This window comes from Corvus brachyrhynchos, unplaced genomic scaffold (assembly GCF_000691975.1).
Source record: "Corvus brachyrhynchos isolate BGI_N302 unplaced genomic scaffold, ASM69197v1 scaffold150, whole genome shotgun sequence".
In the NCBI taxonomy this organism is placed as follows: Eukaryota; Metazoa; Chordata; class Aves; order Passeriformes; family Corvidae; genus Corvus; species Corvus brachyrhynchos.
In genome coordinates this window covers 1,274,587-1,292,570 of record NW_008236162.1, presented here as the reverse complement: position 1 = coordinate 1,292,570, position 17,984 = coordinate 1,274,587, and the positions used below count along the sequence as shown (strand labels likewise).

General features: G+C 47.3%; 1 protein-coding gene across 1 annotated transcript in view; it reads left to right on the top strand.

Annotated features, from left to right (window-relative positions):
• DOCK5 (dedicator of cytokinesis 5) overlaps positions 1–17,984 on the top strand; it is a 71,294-nt gene that overhangs the window by 35,461 nt on the left and 17,849 nt on the right. Inside the window, exons 19-39 of the mRNA XM_008632863.2 lie at positions 734–831; positions 1,821–1,910; positions 2,275–2,375; positions 3,191–3,325; positions 4,029–4,140; positions 4,419–4,489; positions 5,749–5,855; positions 6,479–6,615; positions 7,313–7,408; positions 8,484–8,582; positions 10,754–10,848; positions 11,383–11,461; positions 11,671–11,771; positions 12,570–12,628; positions 13,087–13,241; positions 14,763–14,848; positions 15,350–15,506; positions 15,994–16,034; positions 16,138–16,228; positions 16,743–16,862; positions 17,881–17,970. Of these exons, the coding sequence (XP_008631085.1) occupies positions 734–831; positions 1,821–1,910; positions 2,275–2,375; positions 3,191–3,325; positions 4,029–4,140; positions 4,419–4,489; positions 5,749–5,855; positions 6,479–6,615; positions 7,313–7,408; positions 8,484–8,582; positions 10,754–10,848; positions 11,383–11,461; positions 11,671–11,771; positions 12,570–12,628; positions 13,087–13,241; positions 14,763–14,848; positions 15,350–15,506; positions 15,994–16,034; positions 16,138–16,228; positions 16,743–16,862; positions 17,881–17,970 (2,120 nt within the window). The remainder of the gene's footprint in view (positions 1–733; positions 832–1,820; positions 1,911–2,274; positions 2,376–3,190; positions 3,326–4,028; positions 4,141–4,418; positions 4,490–5,748; positions 5,856–6,478; positions 6,616–7,312; positions 7,409–8,483; positions 8,583–10,753; positions 10,849–11,382; positions 11,462–11,670; positions 11,772–12,569; positions 12,629–13,086; positions 13,242–14,762; positions 14,849–15,349; positions 15,507–15,993; positions 16,035–16,137; positions 16,229–16,742; positions 16,863–17,880; positions 17,971–17,984) is intronic.

Sequence of the window (17,984 nt, the reverse complement as noted above, 5' to 3'; positions counted from 1 at the left end):
AGTTGAAATGCACAGGGCATTTTCTTCGGGCAGGTTTTTGTGTGTGGGCAGAGAGCTTCAGCTTCAATTTTGCTGCTCGTGTGTCAGTGGCAGCCCTGTCCCATCAGGCTGCCAGAGCAAGCTCCCAGGATGTTTGTGCAGCCTCTGGAAACCATTTCACACAATTATTGGATCCAGACTGCGCCGGTGTTGAACCCAACAAGTTTGCTGGCACGTGTGGAAATGTCGCCTGTCAGTGATAGTGTTTTGTCAGAATTTTAAGTATTGAAGGTTAATTCCCTTCTTTCCTCTGCCTGTTCAGAGAGCAGCAGTTGGGACTGAGCTCCCCAGGTGGTGGTGTGAATTAACTCTGCCTTGCTGCCAAAGGGGTCAAAATAAAGAGTGATCTGTGAATGAGCCCAGCATGTGCTGGTAAATGATGGGAGATTTCCAGTAGCTCTGGAAGGCTCTTGGGATAAGCCATACACTCTAATAAAATTCCTGGCTGGAGATACCTGCTCTTGAGTCCATAAAAAATGTGTTATCAGATGGCAGCCAGGTTTCCATTTATAGCAGAGCTTCTCTCTCTTGCCAAGACAAAAGAAGCACCTCAAGGTAACATTCTGTACCTCAGGGTGACTTTTCCTTGTGCACTGACTCTAAAAATAACCCCCAGCCTTGCTCTGGGCTGCTGTGCAGCCGTTCAGTCAGCTGGCAGCTGTGATTGCTGACTGCTGCTTTGTGTCCTTGCCAGTTGACCTGCTGGGATTGCTGAACTGGCGCTCCAACTCCCACAACATCGCCCACAACCTCAGGAAGCTCATGGAGGTGGAAGGAGGAGAAATTGTGAAGGTATTCATAGGGATTTGAGCCTCCTTGGTGCACAGACTCCCGTGTGTCAGCCTTTGTTGGACCCAAAGGGTGTCTGGGTAGGCTGGGAGGGCAGTTCTGGGTGCTGCAATGGGAGAATCATCAAAACATGGAATGGTTTGGCTTGGAAGGGACCTTAAAATCAGCTTTTTCCACCCCCTGCCGTGGGCAGGGACACCTTCCACTATTCCAGGGTGCTCCAACCTGGCCTTGGACACTTCCAGGGATGGGGCAGCCACAGCTCCTCTGGGAACCTGTGCTCCACCTCACGTTAGTGGAATTCACCAGAATTACAGAAGTTAAATATTCCGGGGATCAGGGAGAGGGCGGTGACTTTATTTTCCCCTTTATCCTTATGGAATGACAGATACATCCAAAGCCTAACTTAATTTTCAACTCCTTTGTGATTGAGGAGGGACTTGCTGTGAATCTGGGAACAGAGACAGCCCAAAGATCTCATAGAACACTGCGGGGAATGGACCTGAAATGGGGGGAATTCCCTCAGAAAATGGTCTGGCGGAGGATTCAGGAGGAGGTCTTTACCTGCAGAGAGGGGTTCCAAGAGTGAATGTGCTGGGATTATGCAAGGTCCTGGTTTTATGGAGCAGCTGAACCACTGCAGTTAATGCAGTGTCCCTGCAGACAGGCTGTGTGCAGGGTCCTGCCTCGGGACAGGGTTGGGGCTGGCTGGGAGAGTTCAGGATTTTTATCCTGGGGGATGAAAAGGCGATAGAGCAGCAAAGTGGGGCCATTCAGGGCTGATCAGAAAAGATCTGCCTTGCTATAGAGGTGATCCTGCCAATCATGGCATGAGCACAGGGCTCAGATCCCTTTGTAGATGTTTTCTCATGGACAGGTTTTACAGTCCAGCCGGGCTGGAAGGGGAGAAATGATCCAACTCCTGCTCTTGTGCAGGATGCCAGAAGCAGCTGCCTTTCCCCCCCCCTTTTACTGCTCCTTTTCCCCTCTAGTTTTTGCCAGACACCCTCGATGCACTTTTCAACATCATGATGGAAATGTCAGAAAATGAAACCTATGATTTCCTGGTGTTCGATGCCCTGGTGAGTGAATCTTCTGTGGGTTCAGAATTTGTTTTCAGCCACATTTCCAGTCTGTTCCTGGTGATTCCTTTAGATGAGCAGTTGGTATTTTGCTCTAGAGATAAGTTATATTTAAACACTTCTTAAGGCTTTTTCAGGACTGAAATGCACTCAGGTTTTTTAGTAACCACAGTGAAAACAGCAATGAATTGCACACACAGAGCATTTAGTGACTGTTAGAACATGAATAACTCTCTGTAGCATTAATGCAGCTGGTAAAACAAAGAAAAACTATAACCCACCAAAACAAATGGAATTAGAGGTTGTTCTGTTTGAGTTAGACTGTGCAGCTCTGTGCATCTGTTTCCTTCTGGACTTTTGGCAGGTATTTATTATTTCTTTGATTGGAGACATCAAGTTCCAGCATTTCAATGCTGTGCTTGAGACTTACATCTACAAACACTTCAGTGCAACCCTGGCCTATGTGTGAGTATTGGTCCCAGACCTTGGTGTCTCCCAGCAGTGTCACTGAGGGCTTTGGGGATGACATCAGCTCTTGGTGATGTACTTGATTAGGTAATTTTTGATGATGTTAATGTGATAAAGGCAGCAGAGAGCAGACTTCCATCCCTTCTCTGCTTTCAGGAGAGAAAAAGTCCTTCTTGTTGCTCTTTTTGCCCTGTAAAAAGTTCTGTTGTGAGAATTTTTCTTGTCAAAACAGACGCTTCTGTCATGGTTCTTGGCTTTCCAGCCCCTTGATCAAGCACCCCTCAGCCAAAGGTCATCACCCTTGTGGTAACAGAAGTGAAAAGTTAAAACTGAGGCCAAGAGGGAGGGCAAAGCCAGAAACCAAACTGCTTTTCCTCTCTGAAAATCTCCTCTTAATTTTTACTGATCCCCGTGAATTCCTGGGTGTCACCCTGAAGGAAACACAATTTGAAGTCCCCATCTCCTGGAATGTTTCTTCCCTGCCCTGCCACACGATCTCTGCTTCCATGGATTTCCTTTCCCCCCTCTGCCCCACACATGGGAATGCTCACACGGGGAGAGGGCATCAGGCGCTCCCCCTGGGGATGGGTTTTCCAGCTTCCTGGACAGCTCCTTTTAGGGAAAAAGAAAAGCAGATCAAGAGGGTGGAATTTGTAGACTTCAGCCCAAGATTTCAGGAGGAAATGGACTGCGAGGAGGAGCCCCTGTGGTGTTCATGGGGCTGCAGTTCCTCTCTGGGCTAAGGAAGCTGGGCTTGCACAGGAACTGAGCCCTGCCTGGATTGGTTCCCATTTTTTGTTCTATTTCCAAAGGAAACTCACCAAAGTCCTGAACTGCTACGTGGGGAATGCTGAAGACTCCAGCAAGACAGAGCTGCTCTTTGCAGCCCTGAAAGCCCTGAAATACCTGTTCAGGTTCATTGTGCAGTCACGGGTGCTGTACCTGAGGTGGGTCCAGCCCTTCATCCCTGTGCCTCCTCTGGGAAACCCACTGGAGTTTCTTGCAGTAAACACCACTAAAGGGGATACTCTTCACCAAATCCTTTATGGCTGACTTATTAAGAGGATCTTTCTGCCCTTTGTCTGCAGCTGGAACAAATAAATTGAGCAAAAATTAAAATATCAGATTGGAAGGAGAAAAACCTTTCAGTCCCCCTTAGCATGCAAGGAGCAGCACATGGTAGAGCTGAAAAGGAACCCAATTTTTATTTTTATGAAGTAAAATGTGGAATTTCCTCCTCATTTTCAGAAACTTTAAGAAACAAATACACAAATACTTAAATTGTTAGGTGAGGTGGGGATGGTCCATTCTCCAGCTGGGGTAAAATCAATGATGGTGGCTTAATTGCAGCTTCACATCATCTTTTCAGAGATTCACAGTGAGGGTTTGAAACCCTTTATTCATGTCCCTTCTGGATTTTTTTTCCTGTTTAATACTTGGAACCCAAGCAGGATTTGCTGCAGTGGCAGCTTAAAAAGTGCAGTTTTTCCCCCTATGACAGATTCCAGCAGGAAATGACTGCAAAATCCCCAATTCCATTTTTACTCCCATGTCTTTGAGGAAGGAGATGGCATTAAGACGTTGTTCCACAGGATGAAATCCTCTTTCAGCTGCTGGATTTCTGTGTGTAACTGGCCCTGTTCTTTGCAGTGTTTATGGGAAAAGCGAGGATGGGAATGAATTCAATGATGCAATTCGCCAGCTCTTCCTCTCCTTCAACGTCCTCATGGACCGGCCCCTGGAGGAGGCTGTCAAGATCAAGGTGAGCAGAATTTCCAGGGAAAAGTAAAAATCTTCAATTAGATCAACTGGTGCAGTTGGGAAGGGGCTGGGCCAGAAAAAGGAATGAGAGAATTGTCCATGAATCCCTTCTCCTCCGCCTTTCCCACTCTGCAGTGCAGCTCTGGGGTGGCTGGAAGGCTCTGTGGATGCATAAATTTGATTTTAAACCAGTTCTCTACAGTTGTTCCCATATTTACTCTTGACAAAAACTGGATTTCCCACGTGTATTTCATGTCCTTGGTTTTTTTCTTCTTTCAGGGGGCAGCTTTAAAGTATTTGCCAAGCATCATAAATGATGTCAAACTGGTATTTGACCCTGTTGAGCTCAGGTAACTATATTAAGTTTGTTGGTTCTCTAAACTCAGCTCATCTGGTGGGAAGGTTTTTGGAAACTTGGCTAAAAACAGCCGCTCTGGTTATGATCTGATGGTGCAGATCTTGTGCATGGACTCCTGAGAAACATCCTCAAAGCTTGCAGGGCTTTAAAGGAAGTCAGTGGAGTTCAGAGGATTCTGTGCATCCCAATTTCCCATTCTGGAAGTGTCCCAGGCCAGGTTGGACGGGGCTTGGAGCAACCTGGGATAGTGGGAGATGTCCCTGTCCAGGGCAGGGGTGGCACTGGATTATTTTAGGGTCCCTTCCCACCCAAATTATTCTAGGATTCTGTGATCCTTACAGGCACCTTGAGATTTTACTGAAAACCAAAATCTGAGGGCAGTGAAGTTGAAATCTTGTGCAAGTTTCCACCAGTTCTTGGTGAATGCTCCTGTAAAGTGTGGCAAAGGCAGAGCCTTGGCTGGGAAAACAGAAGTTGTGTTCATCCAGGAAATTCTCAGCCCTGTGGATTCCTGGTTTTGGTGCTCAGAGCTTTGCCCAGAGCTGCCCAGCCCTGTCTCCTTGTCCTGACACAAATGATTTGCTGGGAAGCAGCAGACAGGCAACAAATGTCCATGGAATTTAATTTAAGGGAATCTCGGGTTGCAGTGAGTCATCTCTCCTGATGAAAGGGGTGTCTGGAAGGAGGATGTGCTTTCACTGCTGTGGATGTTCCAGGTTTCACCAGTGGGCTGCTGAGTCTGTTCCAAATGATCTGTTCAGGCTCCTGTGTTCTCTGTGTGCGACAGCTGCTGTGACTACCCCGTGCTGGCACTGCAGGCCACAGAGCACTGCCTGGTTATGGGGTTTGTGATGTACCTGGTGTGTCCTGGGGTAAAAGCTTCATTGCAAGAGGTTTAAGCCTGCAGCTCCTGAACACTGCTCAGTTTTACTTCAAGTCCTGTGCTAAGCTTCTTGAAAATAAGTCAGGGCTCTGTAGTAACTTGCCTGTTGGATGGAATTCCCAGAGCAGCTGTGGCTGTCCCATCCCTGGAAGTGCCCAAGGCCAGGTTGGAGCCCCCTGGGACAGGGGGAGGTGTCCCTGCCCCTGGCAGGGGTGGCACTGGATGGGATTTAAGTCCCTTCCAACCCAACCCATTCTGGGATTCTGGGATTCCATGGCTGGCCCAGGCAGGGCAGTGTCGGTGTGGGATGGATGGGGTGATGCTGGGTGGGAATGCTGACCCTCTGCTCCCTCTGCTCTGTACCCCAGTGTCCTCTTCAGCAAGTTCATCCAGAGCATTCCTGACAACCAGCTGGTCCGGCAGAAGCTGAACTGCCTGACCAAGATCGTGGAGAGTGACCTGTTCAAGCAGGCTGGTGAGTGGCACTTGGAAGGCTCTGGGTTCTGCCAGGGGCCACACACCCTTAAAAACGAGTTCGCCTGGCAGTCATCCACCATTAAACCCATCCCTAGAAACATTCCTTGCCTTGGAAGGGTTTTTGCTGTTCAGGATGTATGCAATGCCCAATATGTGGGATCCTGATCCAGGGTGGTGATTTAGAAAGAGGGAGAAGCTGAGTGTGCTGTTTGATGGAATACACAGAATTTATAAATGAAAGGGCAGGGATGGATGGGATATTGGGATGGGGTTCCTCTCTGGGAAGGTGTGGAGGGGCTGGGATGGAATTCCCAGAGAAGCTGTGGCTGCCCCTGGATCCCTGGAAGTGCCCAAGGCCAGGCTGGAGCAGCCTGGGACAGTGGAAGGCATCCCTGCCCTGGCAGGGGTGGGATGAGATGATCTTTATGGTCCCTCCATACCCAACCCAACCCATTCTGGGATTCCAGGATTCAAAGTACAGATCATTTATGACTCTCTCCAGTCCATTTGTTGTAACTCCAGTGGCTTTAGCCAAGTTCTGGTGTCCCAGATGAAATTCCTGTGTGGTGCCCATGCCCAGGGCGTGCTGAGGCTCTGCTCTGTCCCTGTGTCACTTTGCAGAGTGCAGAGATGCCCTCCTGCCCCTGCTCATCGATCAGCTGAGTGGGCAGCTGGATGACAACTCCAGCAAGCCCGACCACGAGGCCAGCTCCCAGCTCCTGAGCAGTGTCCTGGAAGTCCTGGACCGCAAAGATGTGGTGAGCACGAGCTCTCAGGGGTGCCAGTTCAGCTCCTTTCTTCTTTTGAGAAGTTACAGTAAAGAAACATCCTCAACTTACACTTTAATGAGTCAGAATTGTGATATTTACAGCAATTGTGGTGCATTGCTTTGCAGTTCTTTGTAGTGGCTCCGTCTGAAATGGAGCCAGGAAAGGTTGAATTTGTTGTTGTCACTACTAGAAGCATTCACTTCCCTTTCTAGGGACCAAAATGTCATCCCAGCTGCTGTGGTGGCTTGTTCAGTAATTTGGAGCAAGTCAAAGAAGTATTACAGAAGTATTAGGAAAGTATTTTATGATATAAAAAGGAGGCGGTTGCTTGTTCTCCCCTCATGAAACAGGGACGATGATCACTGTTCAGCCACCAAAACACACTTCCCCCTCTGGCCATGGGAACTGGTCTGAGTGGCTGTGAGCAGAGGGGTTTGAACTGTGCAGAGAAAACAAATCAAAGCCCCAGAACGAGCTGATGAAGCTGGGACAGATGCATTAAGGGAATCCTCCACCAAGGGAATCCCTGAGTGTTCGAGTTGATCTCTCGTGTGTTTAAATCTCCTTTTTCTGCTTCCCCTAATGACAATTAAGCGCTGCCAGGGCAGTCCTCCCACACAGGGAGCTCTCCCTGAAGGCTGTGCACGAGGAATGGTCTCCAACGTCCCTTGCTGGCTGTCCCCAGGGTGCCACTGCTCTGCACATCCAGCTGATGATGGAGCGGCTGCTGCGCCGGATCAACCGCACGGTGATCGGGATGAGCCGCCAGTCCCCGCACATCGTGAGAGCCTCCCCTGCCTGCCCTGCTCCCCAGCACCTTTTACAGTGGGATTCCTTCCCCTGGAGCCTTCCCTGCCTGCCCTGCTCCTCCAGCACCCTCTGCCACTGGGATTCCTTCCCCTGGAGCCTCCCCTGCCTGCCCTGCTCCCCAGCACCTTTTACAGTGGGATTCCTTCCCCTGGAGCCTTCCCTGCCTGCCCTGCTCCTCCAGCACCCTCTGCCACTGGGATTCCTTCCCCTGGAGCCTCCCCTGCCTGCCCTGCTCCCCAGCACCTTTTACAGTGGGATTCCTTCCCCTGGGAGCTCTCAGTGGGCAGCAGTGGGTGATGAACTCGTCTCTCCCTCCCCTGCAGAGCTGCTGTGCCCCCAGCCGTGGCTCCTGGTGGTTTTCTGAGGATTGGGATTCAGGTTTACCCTGCTCCAGTTAGAGCTGGGTCACTGGGGGTGATTTCATGTCCCTTTGGGCCCCTGTGCACAGAATTTGGTGTCACTGCAGTCCCTAACAGGATTTTTGCTGCATTTTGTCACCTGGGCTCAACAGGATGAAGTGCTGATGGATGGGGCACCCCGAGGGGCATTTCTGACTCCTGTGTGGCAGTTGAGGGGTGTAAGCAGCTGGGGTGTTCTAATTTGCCCTGTATTTCCTGTACAGAAGGATGGGAAAGCCAGGAGCTGGGGATTTACCGGATTTTTGCTAACTCTGGGGTCACTTCAGTGTGCCATCCATGAGAATTGCAGCTCCCATGTTAAATCTGAAAATCAGAGTCAGCTTGGAAAAGAGCTTTAAGATCTGATGAAGTGGATCAATATTTATAAAATAAAATTCCCTGTTTGAAGGATGTGTTTCTCTTGTGACCCCCTGGGGAGAAAGAAAGCAACACCCAGATTTCATGCTTGAATTTTAGGAATTCTTACCTGGTTTAGAGGACCAAACAGTCTCAGGCTGATGTCAGGACATAGATAAACAGGATTGTGATCAGTGATACTTGATTAGGTCACACTAACGTGCCACACTTGGAACTTACAGTGCTTAACCCGGGAAAATAACCCAATGTTTTGTGTTTTTCCCATCCCAGGGTATTTTTGTGGCCTGCATGACGGCCATCCTGAGGCAGATGGAGGATTTCCATTACAGCCATTACATCAACACTTTCAAAACCAGGCAGGACATCATTGTAAGTCAGCCTGGCTGGGGAATTACCTCAGCCCACCCAGCATCACCACGCTCTGCTCTGCAGGGTCATTTCCGTGCTGAGGGTGGGGTGATCAAACCATCAGCAGTGGCTCCTGTGGCACAGTTTCTGGGAATTTATTTGTGTCACCCTTGCTGGGCATCTGGGGGGGGGTTGCTGGCTCAGCAGAGCCCAGGAACAGCATTTGTGGCATTGAAGAAAAACGTTTTTAATGAGTTAAAAAAATGTTTGATTTGAGTCAGGAACCAGAAGAAGGAATGAAGATGGGAAGGAAAAGCATTTCTTCCTCTCTGGCTCTCACTTTGTGCCCCTGTTCTCTTTATCGAAGTCTCTCCCCTCCTCTGGAGTTTGATTAAATGTTTGAATCTTGCTTTAGTGGCAGCAGTGCAGAAAGTTCCCAAAATGTTAAAAATTCACGTCCCCAAAGACTTTGGGTATGAAACCAGGTGAAAATTACATTTCTGAGGGTTTTTTCTGCTTAAAACCAGCAGATTTTCCCCCAAACTCATCCAAATGGCCCAAACCAGTATTTTAGCAAGTCCCCAGTGCACAGCACGAGAACCTTTGGAGCTTTTTGTCCCTTTGTTCCTTGTTCTGCAATTGGGAAGTGGCTGTTTATTGAAATACCAGCTGGGAAGGACCTGGAGTTGTGTTCTTCCTGTACCCAATCCCAAATGGGTTTGGGATCCCGTTTGGGGAGCCAAGGTGATCTCTTTTCTCCCTGTGCAGTTGGAATTAGAGAATTTCACAGAAATCCCTTGCAAAATCAGCTGTCGCTCCAGCGTGGAGCAACACAGCCATCTACAGGTCACACCCCGTGTGGGTTCAGAGCTGGCTTTATCTTGCTCAAATGATTTGTTGTGAAGGAAGGGAAGAAGGAAAAAAAGTCCTTCAAAAAAATCAGGGAGATTCAGGAATTCTGGCAGTGTTCATCCAGTGAGAAGATTTTCAGGAGGGTTATGGAAAATAACAATTTCTAATCTAGTTTTTATTCACACTTCAATCTACAGGAGCAAGCCCCCCTTTGTAGTGGTGTGGTAGTTGTTAATACTATCAGAAAATTCTGTTTTACTGCAAGAACTGCTCTTATTTTTGTTGTTCATTATTTGGTTTGTTGGTGCTGCTATCTTCAGCCCTGGCTTGCCATCATTCCCCGGTTGGTTTTGCACTTCTACGAGTTAATTCGTATCTTCAAGGTGCCCATGTCAAGTCCAACCCTCTCCATCAGGCTCTGATTTAATAATGCCAAAAGGGTTTTTACTGAGGCAGCACCAAGTGCTCCATTTCTCCATCGATATCTTGCCAATTCTTCAGCCCAATCTGTTCAGCTCAACAGATTTTTTTGCTGGTGATCATTTCAAGGGGATGGTTCCTCCTGTGACCTTCTTTGTGTCCCTCTGGTTTTTGAATCTTAATGTGCTGCTGCAGAGAACAGAATTGATTTAAGAGCTCAGAGGTGGCTTTTGTGTCTGCATAGACCACAAGGAGGAGATCAGTATTGCTGATATTCCCTTCTCTTGCTTATCTCTGTTCTTTTTCCTTTTTATTTTCCCCTCAGTCTGCAATTCAGCTTTGCTTTTTCCAAGTTTGAAGTCTTGTCTGGAGGGGGTTTGTGGAAAAAGTGTCTTTTCTACAATAATGTAGAGTAATTCTAAATCACATTTCTGATGTTATATTCACTCCCTCTCCTAAACTGTCCTTAAACTGGACCAGGAAAGGTTTAAGTAATTAGTGAGTGAAAATACATTACAGTTTCAGGCTGTCTAGATCACTCTGTTGCACTGTCAGCACGCAGAGATTTGGGAACAAACCCTGCAATATTGGTTTTGCTCTCTAATCCAGGACTCCCTCCAGCACAGCTTAATGTGAAACAGCAAAGACAGATTTAATTAAACAGATCAACATTCTGTGCAATTATTTCTCCTTGTGCAGCTGGATGGATGAGATGTCAGGAGTAATTTCATTATTGGGCCATGCTCACACAATGAGAGACCCCTCTGAGGAGGGGCAGGGCATTGATTGCCAATCAGCGTGGTCGTTAATCAATGCAATTGCAAACATTTGCATTTCGTGAGGTCACAGCATCATCTCCCTGTAATTCCATGGACAAAAAACCACCACGTGCAACCTGATGGGTTTTGTTCTTCCAACAGGACTTCCTGATGGAAACGTTCATTATGTTCAAGGATCTGATTGGGAAGAATGTGTATGCAGCTGACTGGATGGTCATGAACATGATGCAGAGCAGGTACAGGGTTAAGCCTGGGTTAAGCCTGGCTTTGGAGCCTCCCCGGGCCTGAAAGGAGGTTGGCTCACACAAGGAGGTTTATTTTCTTCAGCCACTTCAGGCTGATTTAAATCAGATTTCAGCCAGTTTTAGTTCCAGTCCGTTTCCACTGGTGGAACTGGAAACCTTTCTCCCGCCCAGAGGAACGTAATCCACCCATGGGGTCTTTTGGACAACTTAAACCAGAGAAGCCTTTTTGGTCTCAGTTCTGGGGGAACCACATGGAAAACCTAAAGCTAGAACTGGGCAATGCTTAACCTCTCCTCCAGAGAGGAAGTTTTCCCTGAAATCCAACCTGAGCCTCCCCAATGCAACTTGAGGCCGTTACACCAAGGAATAACTTGGAATGTTCCCTGATTTAGAGGAATTCCTGCCTTTTCTGGGAGCATCTCTTGCTGTCTCCTGACCTTGCACGTAGGAGCCATAAACCAAGAGCTGCAGTGTGGTTTATTTTGTTTCAGGAATCACCTTTATTTGATGTTTTTGTCTCTTCAGGGTTTTCCTCCGGGCAGTGAACCAATTCACCTCCGTCCTCAACCGCTTCTTCCTGGATCAAGCAAATTTTGAACTCCAGGTGATTGTCCTGTTTTTGCTGGATTTTCTTTCCTGGATTTTCCCTGGATCCAGGGATCCCAGACCTGAAATGCAGGGAGAAAAACTAAATCTCACTGTAGTTCCCCTCCCCTGGAGGGAGCTGTGCATTTGGGACTGGGCAGCTTCTTTTGTGCCTGTTCTTGCTTTTCCTTTTTCTCCTCCCATTTTAATCCCCTTTTTCTTCCCCAGCTCTGGAATAACTATTTCCACTTGGCAGTGGCTTTCCTCACTCACGAGTCCCTCCAGCTGGAGACCTTCTCCCAGGCCAAACGCAGCAAAATCATCAAGAAGTGAGTTCACATTTCAGACCTGCCAGGCCCTTTCTGCTGTCAGGAAGCTCCGTTTGGGCTGTTCCAGACACCCCCACGCAGCCCCAGGATGGGAGGAGGTGCCATGGAAATGCTGATAAAGGCAGGGTGATAAGGGGGTGACCAGGACAAGATGTCAGGGCTTTAAACTGTGGCTGTTTTAAGTCTGGTCAGGCAGATCTTGAACTGTTTTAGCTCCTTGCCAGGATTCTGTCCACTGGAAGGTCTGTAATGGAAAGGTTGTCGTGATTCCCAAAATTCCCCGATGCAATTCCTCAGCCTTTATGGAAGGCAGGTAAGAGGAATCCTAAAAGCCTCCAACTTTTTAGTCCCCCACCTTGTATTTTCCTGAAAGCAAGAGCACCTCAGAGGCATTGACAGCCCCAAACCAGCAGTTCGTAGTCACTGAGCAGCTTTTACCTCTTCATTTCCTTGGAATCCGGTGCCTGGATATCTCTGAGCATCTGGACACAGACTTTTGTTAGGGTTTGTCCCTTTTTTCTGCAGAAGTGGCTTGAAGAAGCCAGACAGTGAAATCTTTCTGCATTGCCTTGATGTCAGCAGTCAAAGCTTTAGGGGAAAACACCCAAATCCAACCAGACTGGGGTGGAATTGCAGGAAGCAGCAGGGCTGCAGCTCTCAGGAAATTCTGCTCTCAGGACTCTGCAGTCCCCTCAGAGTGAGCCATTTGTGGCTTTGCCATTCACTTCTCCAACAACATTCCAGGGATCATTTCAATGCTTGGCCTTTGTCATCTCTTCCTTTTACTGCTTTTTCTAGGTATGGGGACATGAGGAAAGAAATTGGCTTCAAAATCAGGGATATGTGGTATAACCTGGGTGAGTTCCAGCTAAGGAATTATCTTTATTCCAGCTCTCAAGCTGGCTTTCAAATCCTTTATTTCTTTACAAAAGCTGCACGTGTTTAATGTGGGGAACTGCGCCTGAAGTTCAGCTCTTTCAGCACACAAAACCTCTTTTTTCGGTGAATAACTTGGAAAAGCTGATTTTTTCCTCACATCAGCTGCTGAGGTAATTTCTTAGATTCCCTCTAAAGGATGTTGTGCCATGTAAAGGATGAGTGGGATTTTTCAGAGAGCCTTTTCTGTGATTCACAATTCAGCTCAATTATTTCCTTGGAGTCTTCCTGAATTTTGGAGCTGTAACCTGTTAATTCTGCCTTAAGCAGTAACCACAGAAAATCCACATTCTGAGCAGTTTGTTTTGTGACTATTGTGCTTAAACACTGGAAACCCAAATGCTGCCACTGGATGTATTTGACTTTAAATTTCTTGCAGGTCCCCACAAAATAAAATTCATCCCAGCAATGGTGGGGCCAATCCTGGAGGTGACCCTGGTCCCAGAGCCTGAGCTGAGGAAAGCAACAATTCCCATCTTTTTTGACATGATGCAGTGTGAGTTCAACTTCAGTGGCAACAGGAACTTCCACAAGGTAAGGGAATGCCTTATATAACCAATATATTTATTATAATACTTTGTATAGATATTAAATGCAATATAATGTGAAATAGATATATACAATATATAAAAAGATACAATATTTTATATAGAATATAGTCTGTATTATATGTAATCTTATATTCTATATGCATATAAAAATTATATATATATATAAATACATTTATACGAATATATGCTACGTGTATTTACAATAGATACACAATAGTGGTATCTTCACTACAAATGTCCCACACTGTCCACTGGACAAAAGAAGAGAATATTTAAACAAAAGATACAATATTTTATATAGAATATAGTCTGTATTATATGTAATCTTATATTCTATATGCATATAAAAATTATATATATATATAAATACATTTATACGAATATATGCTATGTGTATTTACAATAGATACACAATAGTGGTATCTTCACTACAAATGTCCCACACTGTCCACTGGACAAAAGAAGAGAATATTTAAACAAAACAAAAAAAAAAACCCTTCCCAAAATTGTGCCAAGCCCCTTGGGAAGTCACCGTGGTTTGTAGGGGTCAGGACTTTGCAGTTCTGTCCCTGACTGGGCCTTTCCATGACTTGGATAATCCCTGAATTCCCCTTTTTTCACCCTTCCCTGCATTTTCAGAGGTGTCAGTGCCCACCTCTAAATTGGGAAACAATTTGAAGACCCTCAGAGGGTCTAAAAAGTAATTTTAGCTATTTATTTACCTTTATAATAACAACATAAATCCCCCCAGGACAGACTTTTGGCTGTCAGTTACTCCACAGAAAACTTCTGGGCAGTCAAATATTAGGATTATGTGGTTGCTTAATTACACCTGATGCCTTGAGAGGCCACCTAAAACAGAGCCTGGACAGGAATAAGGGAATACAGGGAGGTATTTATGTGAAAGGCCTTCAAAGGTACCCCTGGGAGCCAGAGGCCACTGCCCAGATGGGCCCCAAGGCGGGCCCCAGGTCACGAGTTCTTCACACTTTTATAGGTTTGGTTCTTTGCATAGCAGGGTTAATTCCCCAATTAAAGCTTCAGTTAATGATGGAGTTTCCCCAAGCTCAGCCCCTTCTCAAAGGCTTTTGGTTTACACATTTTGGGCCTAGGACAGTCTGGGTGTCCTTGGAGAGCAGGCCCAGAGAGGCTTTGTTATGTCTGCCCAGCACAGAGAGCAGAAGTGAACAGGCTGCAGGAAACTCCAGAGTTACACAGCAGGCAGTGCAGGGCTTGAAAATATAAAAGCTCAAACCTAAGGCATCACACCAGAGCATGACTCTGTGGGGTGGGAGAGGGAGGACTTGCATTTCCTTGCTCCAGTCTTCTCATTTTGGATTTTTACCCTTTTTATTCTGCCCCAGCACTGAGAACACCCTGCCCTCAGCCTGTGAACCCAGCGTGTGCTGGTGGGGAGGGTCAGGAACACCCCCAGGGGGTTCTGGTGCCAGCCCCTGCTCCTGAGGGCTGTTCTCTGTTTGATTGGGGGTTTTTGCCTTTCCAGTTTGAAAACGAGCTGATCACCAAGCTGGACCAGGAGGTGGAGGGGGGCCGAGGGGATGAGCAGTACAAGATCCTGCTGGAGAAACTGTGAGTTTTATAAAGCACCTGGAGGCTCTTTTATCTTTTTTTTTTACACTTAATTGGGCTGCTTTTTTAATGCAAAGAGGCCCCAATTCATTAATTACTCCAGTGAGCAGGGAGCTGGTGCAGCTGCAGTGATCTCAGTGCTGTGCAGGTGTTCTGGGGCTGATTGCCCAAAAATGAGGGGTTTATTCTGCACTTTTTACTGCCCTAAACTGGAGATGGAATTCAGAGTCAGCTGCCAAACTGGGGAGGGCGCTGCAGGTGGAAGAGCAGGCTCAAAGTTAAAGCAAAATCAGAGCATTTTAGCACCAAAACCTCAATTTTTTAGATCAACTAGTGCTGTCCTGCCCTGCCTGAGCTGGGTGTCTCAGGTGTGTGTGTCCAGCACTGAGTGTCCATCCAGGGAAGCACTGGAAATTTGGGGTAATTCACCCCGAAATCCCATTTACCACCACCCAGAGCCACAGCTGAGCCTTCCCCTCTGTCCCTTGGGTGTCCCTGCAGGCTCCTGGAGCACTGCAGGAAGCACAAGTACCTGGCAGCCTCGGGAGAGGTGTTTGCCCTGCTGGTCAGCAGCCTCCTGGAGAACCTGCTGGACTACAGGACCATCATGCACGACGAGAGCAAGGAGAACCGCATGAGCTGCACTGTCAACGTGCTGGTAGGGCCTTGGGACACCTCCCCTGGGCTTCTCTAGGCCCCCTTGGAATTATTTTTCAGCTGGGGGAGGATTTTAATCAGTTCCTCATGCCATTTTTGGTTAATGATGTGCCCAAATCAGGCTCTGGAGCTGTAAACACAGAAAGATGGGCAGTCCAAAATCAAGTCATTGGCTGATCCTGCTAATCTGGAACCCTGGAACACAGGCAGGAAAGATGCCTGGCTGGTGGTTGGGATCTCTGTTCCCCTGTAAAGAGCCTGTATGACTTCAGACAAGCCATTTCCCTGATTTGGCCCTTTTTTGGAGGTGCTGGTGCCCCCCTGGTATTAAGGGATGGTCTCAGGGGTGGATCCACCTGAGCAGCCAAAATGACAGCAAATATCCCTGAAATGCCTAAAACTGCTGCTCAGGGTAATTGTCTGGAGAAGATTCTGCAAATCTGTGGTGCTTTACACTGCCAGTGCTTGACTTCTTCTGTTGTTGGCAGAATTTTTACAAGGAGAAGAAGCGAGAGGACATTTACATCAGGTAGGCTGTGTCCCTCCATGAGCCTGGCAAAAGCCTTTATTCCTGGGTGTTCCCTGGGATACAGGAGCCCTTCACACCAAGGAATTGCTTTTCCTTTGCTCAGGTACCTGTACAAACTCAGGGACCTGCACACAGACTGTGAGAACTTCACAGAGGCCGCCTACACCCTGCTCCTGCATGCAGAGCTGCTCCAGGTGTGCCAGGGTTTGGGATTTAAATGAACCACAAACAGCTCAGAATAACCAAATCACTTATTTTTCTATTTTTAATGTGACTTTGAATCATGTAGGTACCAGTGGTCATTAAGGGGCTTCACAACGTTGCAGTTTCCACAGCAAAATAATTACAACTATGAGATATATATAATAATATAATGGTATATATGAAATGATATAATTATATATAATGATATTATGGTATATAAATAATGGTGTACATACAATATATAATAATGGTATATTATAAAATATATAAAATAGGTGATATAATTAAATAATAATGATAAAAAAGAATTATTAAAAAATAATTATTAGCATCAATCTGTTACATCCTCCTGCTGCTGCAGTGAGCTGGGAGGAAATGTCTCAGGTTTATATCCCTGCAAAACTTCCTTTGCATCAATGAGGGATTTGTTTTGAATCACCCACTGTAAGGATTTATCTGGAAACGTTCCAGTTGTTTCACCTTTGCCTTTTTTCCCTGTCCCAGTGGTCAGAGGAGCCCTGTGTCCCTCACCTGCTGCAGAGGGACACCTACTACGTGTACTCCCAGCAGGAGCTCAAGGAGAAGCTCTACCAGGAGATCATCTCCTTCTTTGACAGGGGCAAAGTGAGTGTCTCACCCTGCTCCTACAGCAGACCTGCCTTGGGAAGTTCCCTTTGGTTTGTGTTTAGTATTTCCTTACTGGTGAACTCCTGGCTCAGTGGTTGTGGCTGGCTGAGGTTGGTTAAAAGGGTAAAAGCAGGCGTGGTTCCACACCAGGCCTGGCTTTTTGGCAGGGATCCCAGTGCTGGCCTGAGCAGGGCCTGTGTTGGTCTGGGGATATTTGATTCCTAATTCTGTGTTGGCCAAAGACTGTCTGGAAGATGAACCTGTTCAGGGGTCTGGGTAGGTGGGGAATCTGCAGGTGTTTTCCTTCCTTCCCCTGGGAGTGTCAGGTTTTGGGGATTGCAGGGAGAGTGGCTCCCCTGGCTGACGCTGACCCTGGGAGCTGCACCTTGGAGAGAGGGTTCTGCCAGGGTGAAACGGCTTTAAGCTGAAACAAGGGAAATTCAGATGGGATACGGGGAAGGGATTGTTCCCTGTGAGGGGCTGGGATGGAATTCCCAGAGCAGCTGTGGCTGCCCCTGGATCCCTGGAAGTGCCCAGGGCCAGGCTGGAGCACCCTGGGATGGTGGGAGGTCTCCCTGGGCATGGCAGGGCTGGCACTGGGCTTTAAGGTGCCTTCCCACCCGAATTCCATGATTCCATGATGAGACAAACCCAAGGAACCCCTGTCCAAGTGCTGCTGTAGGAGGAGACCACCTGGGCTTCTCTCTCTGCTGTTCAGACCTGTCCTTCCTCCTCCCAGTGCTCAGTTTGCCCTGGCAGGATCACAAGGGAGACCTGGCTTTGTAAATCACTTTCAGATCTCCAGATCACAAGATCTGTATGACTGCAATAATCCCTGCAAAAAAAATGCACAGCACAGAGTCTGAGAGAAACCTGGCAGAGCATGAAAGTAGTGCCTGAGTTAAAATCAGCTGCATTTTTGTTTACCTAGCTGTGCTAATGAAGGCTTTTAACTGAGTCTTTTATGTTGCTTGTGCTCTTCTTCCCCTCCTGCCTCTCCTCACCCTCCATGGAGATGTGGGAAAAAGCCATTCAGCTGAGCAAGGAGCTGGCTGACATGTATGAAAACAAGATCTTTGACTACGAGGGACTTGGGAATCTCCTGGTAAGGCTTTTTTT